This window comes from Hippocampus comes, unplaced genomic scaffold, assembly GCF_001891065.2.
Source record: "Hippocampus comes isolate QL1 unplaced genomic scaffold, H_comes_QL1_v1.1 scaffold147, whole genome shotgun sequence".
NCBI classification, from domain to species: domain Eukaryota; kingdom Metazoa; phylum Chordata; class Actinopteri; order Syngnathiformes; family Syngnathidae; genus Hippocampus; species Hippocampus comes.
Genome location: NW_017805009.1, coordinates 2,581,000 through 2,591,019, shown reverse-complemented (window position 1 = coordinate 2,591,019; position 10,020 = coordinate 2,581,000). Strand labels below are relative to the sequence as shown.

Below are 10,020 nucleotides of genomic sequence, written 5' to 3'. Positions count from 1 at the left end.
TCTAAGAATATCTGACTCGTGTACTGTACATCATTTTTTTCCCCCCAACATGCTGGGATAAACAATTCAAACCTAAAACGTGTGGCTGACTGAATAAATCCAGAGCGAAAAGACAAAGCATCTTCACATACCACGAAAAATCAATTTCTCACTCGGCCAACTTCCAGTTGATGCTTCATTTACATTAATGCCATTGCTTTATCAAACATGGCACAATAAAACACGAAAACATCTCAACATTATCAACTGGCTGAAAATTAGTTAAAGCAGTGGTCCCCAACCACCGGTTCGCAGCTTGATACCGGGCCACGGCCTGTTTGGGACCGGGCCACAGAGACAGACCTGCGAGCTGTGAGCAAATTTACTCCATCAGACATGGCGGGAATGTGCGCCACTCTAGCCAATCGAAGTGCCCCTTCTAACATTGGTTTGAAGGTCGAAATCAACAGAATCTGCCAATGAATTAAAGAACATCTATCCATTTTCTGATCCGCTTTATCCTCAGGAGGATCGCGGGGTGTGCTAGAGCCTATTCCAGCTGTCTTCGGGCAGTAGGAACCGGTTGCCAGCCCATCGCAGGGCACACAGAGACGAAAAACCATCCGTGCTCACACTCACACGTAGGGACAATTTAGAGTGTTCAATCAGTCTGCCCGAAAAACCATCCGTGCTCACACTCACACGTAGGGACAATTTAGAGTGTTCAATCAGCTGCCCTGCATGTTTTTGGAATTTGGGAGGAAACCAGAGTACCCGGAGAAAACCCACGCAGGCCCGGGGAGAACATGCAAACTCCACACTGCACTGTGAGGTAGACGCGCTAACCACTGGACCACCGGGCCGCCCGTAAACAACATCACAGTAACAAATTGAGCAAACGTATACAGTATCTAAACACGTAGCTGATGGGCAGCCATGACTTCCGAAAATGAAGCCATTTTGACAAGAGAAGTTCCTCCCCTGGTGATATCGCCAGAGCGACGTGGAGGAGTAAGCTGTTCTGCGTGCTATGTCTTCCAAAAACAAACAAACAAACAAAACAAGGCAATACAAGAAACCTGTTGAATCATTTGAACAAGTATCAAAACTTCAAGTGGAGTTTGAACAACCTGCCCACCTAAACATTGGCAGTTTAGTCGCTAATAACTAGCCAGCCAGCAGCCACCGGATGGAAGCTGCAAACAATCGTGTCATCTTTTCTAAGTAGCAAAGGCTGTGTGTAGGATCGTAACTTAAAAAATGATTGTTTACATTATAAGGCGTATTTATTATTCCTATTTGGTCCATTTCTTAATAGTTCACTGTTATTTTGCTTCATTCTATTAGTTGTGCAGTAGAATAACATTGTTTGAAATGAATGAATGTTAATAAAATGTTGAATTACTCTACAAGTATCATTGTTATTAGTAACAGTGCTTTAAAACTGGCAAATAAAATGCGATGGAAAAAAAAAATGGATGCCGGTCCGCAAACAGCATGTACTTGTCTCAACCAGTCCGTGACACAAAAAAGGTTGGGGACCACTGAGTTAAAGTGTAATCACACAATAGTAAGTCACCTGCTCCCTGCTCTGATTGTAACTTTTTTTTTAATCCTAAAAAGGACATACTCAACCAGCGAGAATGTTAATAATCCAAATTTTTATGATTTTTTTTTTTAGTCCTCTGTCTTTTTTACTGTCAACCTGATAAGTAAATAAACTAGAAAATATAATAGGAAAAAAAAACAAAATACCCAGAAAGCTGAAGTCATAAGTCAAAACACGCAACCGTTATTTCACCCTTGATTTCCATTGTTCACAAATGTCGGGTAAATCTACCACAGTTTACACACTCAATCCGAGGCAGGGTGAATGTAGTTTAGCCTAAGCATGTTATGTAATTCATACACACTTTCAAAAGGTTACACCCTTAGATTTACACTGTATTTATACCTCGGCTGCTCTGGCCACTTTTGTCGGCAGTACCACAAGTACTGTAGATGCCTCTCTCTTTAACTAAAGAGCTTCACAAAGCAGCCGTGGCAGTAGGGTTTGTCGTTCTGTTCTTTAAAGGTGCCCTTGTTGAGTTGCTTGAGGCAGAAGGCACAGACAAAGTGTTCCGGGTGGAACTTCTTGGACATGGCTGTGATACAGCGACCCGTGATGGGCTTCTGGCAGCCGGAGCACAGGGACCCACGGCGCTCGTGGTAGTGGACTTCGCAGTAGGGTTGCCCATCATGCTCAAAGAAACTTCCATTGACAAATGGCGTGAAACACTCCTGAAGAGAAATAATGGACAAAAGATGAAGTTGTGTATTACATATTCTCTAAGCACATCTTAACATGGTCATAAACCACTGTCATATACACACCCTGCAAACAAAACACTCCGGGTGCCAAAGCGAATTGAGTGCTGAGATGTAGTTCTCCACAATGGCTCGAGCACAGCCACCACACTTTGGCGCAAACATGTCAAAGTAATCCTTCCTGCAGTAAGCCTTGCCATCCTTTTCGTGAAACCCTTGTAGGGAAAACATCAAGGAGCTCAGATATCAGACAATCCAATTCATGTAATGCCGAGACAGAATTTGATCAAGAACCCACACTACCGTCTGGGTCGAAGAAGCATCCACACTGAGCACAGAAGAAGTGTTCAGGGTGCCATGTTCGATCCAGCGCAGTTACAACTTGCTGTAAACATGAGAACACATTGTGCAGGTTGAGTTAAAGTCAGCGCAGGTATTTGGCGACAACAACAACAAAAACGCAGGGACACACATTTAGTATGGGCCCGTTGCAGTAGTGGCATCGAGGAGAAAACAGGTTATGGTAGTCTCTCTCGCAGTAAGGCTGCCCTTCCCGCTCAAAAAAGTTTCTGGAGCCGATCTCCTCTTGACAGTGCGTGCACACAAAGTGTTCAGGATGCCATGTGCGCCCCATGGCAGTCACCAACTACACAAACACAAATGAATATATAAAGGCATCACCGAATCATTTTTGCTCTCAGATGACAGCAATTTACGGCGTATCTCACCTGTCCAACGATTGGCTTGAAGCAGGCACCACAAACTCCTTTCGCCACAGTTTGCACACCCAGTTTGTTGAGGTCCGACTGCAGGCTCCCGAGCATGTTGTCCAGCTTGTTGACCTGCGTCTGTGGACCGCCAGGAGCACCCCCTTTCCCTTGAGCCATCTGAGGAGGTTGGAATGTGGAAAGGGTTGAAAACACCGCTCATAGCTTATCGCGCTAATGGAAAGCATTTAAAAGGTGCGACACCCAGAAAGGGGGGAAAAAAAATACGACGGGTTCATGCCTGCACCGAGGAGAAGAGAGGGTCATAGTCAGTTTGGCAGCCTACAGATACCAGGACCTTGGGTGCAACTGGTGGAACACTTTCCAGTGATGTAAGCTGGGTTGGGCTTTTATGAATAGACAGAGGGGGCTCTAGTGTGGGGGTAGGTGGGTCCTGAATGGGTGCTGGTGGCTGTGGTGCTGGTGAAGCCGTTATGATGTGCTGAAGTGGAACTTTGACTTGCTCTTGGTTGTGACGAGGGTGAGGAGGGGGACAGGGAGGTAGTGGGGGTGGAGGTAAAGGAGCAGGAGTCTGCTGCACGGGGAGCATTTGCTTCATTTTTTCTATGATAGGAGGATGACGAGGAGCAGGAGGTGACTGAGGCGGGAGAACCTGTTTCACGGCAACAGGTGACCCGGGGACAATGACAATCTAAAGTGGAAGAGAGACACACGGAGGGAGCACACAAAAAGAAACAGAGTCGACACTGAAGGTGAATTAACTGGGGGGGGGGGGGGGGGAAGCATCTGTTGAAAACACTGCAGCCAACCTTGTCCACCTCGCCGACCGCTCCATCAGGACGGAAGCGTTGAGGCTTGGACGTGACAATGACCCCGTCCGTCAGCCAATCATCTGGCTGTTTACGTCGACGCTCAGAGCGGCTGATACCAAACTTGCCCTGGAGCTCCTCTATGAGGCGGTCCTGGGTAGAATTCTTGTTGACGATGATGGGACCCGTTTTCCTGCGCAGGACACCGTCTCGATACATAGGGTGCACATTGGGGGTCTCCTTAGTGCGCCTTATCACAGATTTGATCTAGACAGGAGTGTCAAGCAGCTCATCATCAATCCACTGTAACTATGGCCCAGTGATGAACAAGCAAGAGCACACCGAGCGGGTGAGTCACCTGATGACATTTCCAAGCAGGGATGCAGTAGTTGGGGGAGGAGCTTAAGACTCATACTTTTCCATGCTGTACCGAGCCCAACGGTAACCCCAATATCTCAGAGCTAAGCTTTCTCGGGAGCACACGGTGAGTAGAACAGCAAAGCAACCCATGTTAAAAGTCTAACGTCAACATGGAGGCGTTCATAAATTAGAAAAAAAAATGTGCTGGGAGGGGTATTCATCTGCTGTGTTTCAATCCCCACAAATGACAAGCAGAGTGTGTAGCAGCAGGCACTACTTGCTAGAGATGTGTCACTCCAATCAGCAAACAACGTTACACGTGAGAAACACAAGGACATCCTGCATTGAGCAAGTGAGATGCCTACATGTCCCGAGGCAGAAACTCTGTCCATATTGGGCGGCTGCAACAAAGGCAGGTCCAGGGCAATGTCTGGCGACCCGGGGCATGTGGACGGCGTCATGGAATCGTCCATCCAGCTGGCTTCCGTCAGTGGAGTCACACTGCCATCTGTGTACAGCCTCTCAGTGTACGGCGTCATGGTGCCATCCAGTCCGTCGTGGAAGGACATGGACAGTTCCTCATCAGCCCAGTCCAAATCTCCGTTGGTGTCGGTACCTCCGTCCACAGATTCATCTGTGATGGTGTTGGCGCTGCAAGTGAACATGTCAGGCTGCACACCGGTTCTGTCCATGGGCAGGATAAGCTCCTCCTGCACCTCGGGGGCTCCTCTGCCAAGACAGGGCGCCTCCATATGGAGCTGCAGATCCTTCACCTCGGCCGCCGAGTCACTTTGAGAAAAACTCATCTCGAGCAGTTTGTCGAGTGCTTCATCCAGGGAGGGTTCTTCGACAGGGAGCTGATGCAGAGTGAGGGGGCTGGCATTCTTGGCTGGGGCTTCTGGCTGCATCCCATGTACACTAGCCATTGAAGAGCTCGGGAAAGTTATAGGTGAGGGAATGTTGGCCGGAGAGACCGGGGAGGAGGTTTTGAAGGAGTTACTGATAAGGGGTGGAGACACAGAAGTCATACAAGGGAGAGGTGAAGGAGTCTTTGGCACAGATAAAGGTGGGGTGAGGGACTGAAGGGGTGAGACTGAGAGATTCATATGAGGATCATGGATGGCAAAGGAGCCACTGATCCTCTCATCAGATGAACAAGATGGTTTACAAGCAGCTGCAGGGGGTGAAAAACGCTCCACAGATAGGCTAGGTGATTTCGAAGTCTTGTTGTCTAAGACTGTGTTTACTGAAGTCATTGAGGGAGTAGTGGATGGGCTTGAACTGTTTCTCTGCTGGTTGTTTCTAACGGAAGCAGTGAGGACAAGCAATGAATTGTTTGCCGATGGTGGAACGGTGGCAAACACATCTGCGACAGAGTCCAGATCACTGGCTGCAGAAAGGGACGATATAGGACTGTGACAAGCGAGACGATTCAAATAGGCCGCTGACGAGCCGCGGTCGACTCCGTCCTCATCTATATGTAGTTCGAGACCAGCAGGCAAAGAGAACATAGGAGAGGCACAGGCAGATGAGTGGGACAGACTGAGGAAAGGAGAAGCCACTGGGGTGACGAAGGTAGAGACTGGAGGATGAGGAGGGGTGGAAGAGGAGCTGGGCTAGAAACACAGAAATGAGAGTAAGCCTGAACGCAGGAACTGCGAAACCATCCTGAATATGACAGGATTTTTTTTTTAAACTGTGATTTTTATACCTTGAAGTCAGACAAAGAGGCCATCAGTTCATCTAACTCTCGTGTGGCACATGAAGCCGAAATCCGTGTCTGCTGTTGAGAGGGGCTGTCCAAATCACTGTGGCGAGGGGATGGGCTGGAAAATAGAATACAGAGCATTTAACCTTTGAACCATGAAACTCAAAATGACCATTCTCCCAAATACTATCTTGGGACCAGAAAGAAAAACTTCAGATGTGTACCATGAGGGTCAGAGCAGACATCCATTTGCCGTTTGTTCATATAACAAATGAAATTAAGCAGGGAGTTGATGTTGAGCTCATCCGAACCTGGTCGAAGGCACTGAACCCTCCAGCTCATCCAAAAGACTCTCCACTGTGGGTCGGAGCTCATCCTGCCTTGTTCCATTCCTCTTGGGCTCCTCCTGAGGTGGAGGGCTAACTCTGATGTCAGGGGCATTGCCATTTTCATAGTGGGTGATGCTGGTGGATGGTAGCGGTGGGGCCCTCTCTTCTGCAAAAACATGACCATTACTCATCCCGTTGCGCAGTTAACAGGCCTGATGAAGAGGAAACCCTTGAATGTACCTGTAGTGGGGAATGAAGGGGAGCTCTGTTGAACCGCATTAAGCTCCAGAAGCAGTCTGTCAAGTTCCGATAAGTTGCTGCCCAGGGCGGAGGTCATGGCTGCTGTTGACGAGTCGGATGATTTTTGTTTGTTTGGAAAGCTGAGAGAGACAAACAAGTGTTAACCGAAGCAACAAAAGCCCTACTGTGATGCGCTGTAGATGCCAAGAGAGCAGCAAGCTCACCTGTAGACGTGGTCTTCCTCGATATGAGACGGAGAGCTGCTACTGTCCCTCGACCATGGGTTCTTCTGGACTGAACCTAAAGACTGCAGTCATTTTGAAACCAGTTATGCGCACAGACTCAAAAGCAATCACGGGCGTTTTTCAAGCTTTCCTGATTACAATCCATTGAAGTTTAATGATTAAACCATCCTGCACAGATAAAACATCAAATTAAGCGAGATTTAAGGTTCCTTTGTTTGATTCATCTTAGTTTCCTCTTTAAAAATCATGTCTGTGTTTGAGAAATGTTTAAGTATAAGTCGAAGTAAAAGTAAGGCCACACTAGAGATGTGCACCTGCTGAGAGGAATGATCGGAGTGGTCTTGCAGCGAACCATTCAGCGCTTCAGCTGTGGGCGGCGGAGGGACTGGAGGTGGAACTGATTGATCCTGGTAATAATTCCCGCTAGTGGGGATGGAGTAGGGTGTCTCATCTGGCAAAAACACTGGTCTCTTTGAAATGTGGGACGTGGTCGATTCCAGGTCAGCCAATAACGCATCTGCAAGAAAAAGTGTGCATCAGCATTTTTCATCATCACAGTCTTAACAAGACACCGGTTACATGCTCATTTTTATGTGTTATTTACGTGGTTGTTTGTCAGGCTACAAGAAAAAGTGTGCATCAGCATTTTTCATCATCACGGTCTTAACAAGACACCAGTTACATGCTCATTTTTATGTGTTTTTTTTTTACGTGGTTGTTTGTCAGGCTGTAAACGTACAACAGTAGCCTATTGATGGCTGGCTCTCATTACAGCCTGTCACCAAAAGGCAATTCACTTCCTAACACCATCATGATGGCTTAATGTACTGCCTGACCTTTCCAAAACATCCCCAACATTCTTTGCCCATCAGTCCTTCACTATAAATACAACTCTGCTGTCACTGAATTGCTACCTGCCCTCTTCCACTTAGCCTCCGCCTTTCAGAAACGTGGATCTGAATCCATGTGATTGTTCCGAACAAAGGGGTCGAGGTGTTTCTGAACCCTGTCCAGGGCAGGGATTGGACCACACTGCTTAGTGGCCAACGGAATGCGAGAATAAAATAGCCTCTGACATCACACTGTGTGTGCACCGTCAGCCGGTCAAGAATAGGTCACAGTCACCGGCTGCATACTTTGACAAAAAGACATTAGGAACACTTACAGTTGGCACCTTTGAATTACAAGGAACGGAAGACAAAGAAAAAATAACTAATGGGTAAAATTCGTACACTGAATATCATCTGGAAATTGTTTATCCACAGAAATCTTTTTATATGCACATGAGAGAAAAAAAAAAAAACATTCTTCGTGAAAGAGGAACTATCCCTCTTCAGACCGTCATCTCAGCCCACATCCCTCAGTTCATCCCACTGAGTGTCTACAATGAGTAGGCATAATAAATCGTCTGTTGGTGCAACAGAAAATACTAAGTTGAAGTGCAACCTATAATGTTAGGCTCATAGCTACCTTGTAATACGGAGGTAAAGCGACACTCTACCGACGTCAACGCCAATAAAACATTGAAAAGCGTGACCAAATACATCTATCATTCAATTCAAACTTTTAAAATAGGCTCCACAAAAAGGTCAGATTCTGTACTCACATTCCTGCTGCACCTGTTGGATGTGTCCATCCACAGCAGCGCGTGCTCGTGAAGTAGACAAAGATAGTTAGTGAACAAGAGCAATGATAGACCGCGACAGGGGGAGGGCTCGGATCACCAAACTTGCCTGACAGTATCACTTGAGTGACGATAATCAAAGTCATGATTTTTTTCCCCCAATATTCTCATCCCAAAATGATTGTGGCAACTGTGATTGCAATCTGGCACCCTATTTGAAAAGGCGATAACTCACCAATAAGAAACAGATCCAATCCCCAGAAAATCCTTGGATAAAATGAACACCGGTACCCATGTTCTGACCAATCCTGCACATTCATCGTGTTCATAGGACACATGCTGAAATTGGCTGGTTTACCATAAACCACTTGGGACCTCCTGCCTATTTAAAGCACTAAGCCCAGTGAGTAGCTCATGTCTGCGCAAATGAGCTGAAATATCACGGCCCTCTCAAAATAATCTGCACCTGGCGCAGACATGCTGAACAAGGTCTCACTGACGATGACTGTCACTTAAAAGATAAGGCCTCGAGGAAAGGGGAAAAAAAATACCAATGACGGTGTGGACCGTGTGATTTAAACATACTTGTAAGCACTAAAAAAAAATAATAATAATAAATGGAATCAGTGTCAATGCATAATTAATTTTAATAACCCGTTCCGAGAAAGCTTTCTTATACTGACAAAGAAACCATACTGCCTGAGGCCCTTCAAAATACTTGTAGACTCTGCAACTTTCTGAGACCACGTTTTGGACCATGTTGACTCAGCAGTTGGCATTTGCATGAGAAACATAGCCACCAAAGTAGGAGGAAACTGTATAAAATGATGACATTAAAAAAACAAGAATATATCTCAGTTGCGTTATGGTTGCTTTTGTTAGCCACTCATGAAATAACCGTGTTGTCAAGTACTTTGTATTTTAAAACTGTCCTTATTCGCTCTTTGCTGTCAAACTCATTTTTTGTCGCGGGCCACTTCAGAGTTACGGCTTCCATCGGAGGGAACGTCATTTCTTCCCCATGACAATTTGACATTTCGGTACAGATTTCAGCAAGGATCATGAAAGTTGACACACACGATTTGCTCCTGCGGGCCACATAAAATGACGTGGCGGGCCGGGTCTGGCCCCCGGGCCTTGACTTTGATACCTGGTCTAACCCAACGTTAAAACCCCACTTGAGTCCTGTGTCTTAAAAACTGAATTTGAAACCCAAACCCTGGTTTGAAATCCTATTTGAAAAGCCCAACTCTTGTTTGAATCTCTAAACTTGGCTTGGAAGCGTATTTTAAACCCCAACCCTGCCTTGAAACCCTACTTTGAAACACTAACTCTGTATTGGAATCCCAACCCTGGCTTGAAACCCGAACTGTTGGTGGAAACCCCATTTTACACCCTGACTCAGAGCCTTGCTCTGAACACCTGACTCAAGCTTGTTGCAAGCCCTAACTCTTGCTTGAAACCCTGCCCGATGAGTTTTTGGCGTTTATTATGCGCGGAGTAGAAGACGGAAATGTAAATAAACGTCAAGGCGTTATCACGTTGGCAAGTGCGAGGTGGGAATCGAACGCCAGGTTGCTATTTTTGAGCCGTCCCGGTTTGGCGCTGGTGCGACGCGCCTCCGCCTCGCCGTCCCCCGCTGCCGCCTCCAAGGTAGCGGCGATGTTAATGAGGCGGGCTTGCGGGCCCCG

At 46.7% G+C, this 10,020-nt stretch overlaps 1 protein-coding gene across 1 annotated transcript in view; it reads right to left on the bottom strand.

Moving 5' to 3' along the window:
* Positions 1–1,313: 1,313 nt before the first annotated feature.
* The window catches only part of LOC109510227 (paxillin-like), a 23,061-nt gene continuing 14,354 nt past the window's right edge, over positions 1,314–10,020 (bottom strand). The window contains exons 5-15 of the mRNA XM_019860399.1: positions 8,312–8,373; positions 7,020–7,222; positions 6,685–6,767; positions 6,461–6,600; positions 6,203–6,386; positions 5,895–6,009; positions 3,015–3,173; positions 2,759–2,932; positions 2,590–2,671; positions 2,353–2,501; positions 1,314–2,259 (exon numbers count right to left, since the gene is read on the bottom strand). Coding sequence (XP_019715958.1) covers positions 1,993–2,259; positions 2,353–2,501; positions 2,590–2,671; positions 2,759–2,932; positions 3,015–3,173; positions 5,895–6,009; positions 6,203–6,386; positions 6,461–6,600; positions 6,685–6,767; positions 7,020–7,222; positions 8,312–8,373 — 1,618 coding nt within the window. The 3' untranslated portion in view covers positions 1,314–1,992. The remainder of the gene's footprint in view (positions 2,260–2,352; positions 2,502–2,589; positions 2,672–2,758; positions 2,933–3,014; positions 3,174–5,894; positions 6,010–6,202; positions 6,387–6,460; positions 6,601–6,684; positions 6,768–7,019; positions 7,223–8,311; positions 8,374–10,020) is intronic.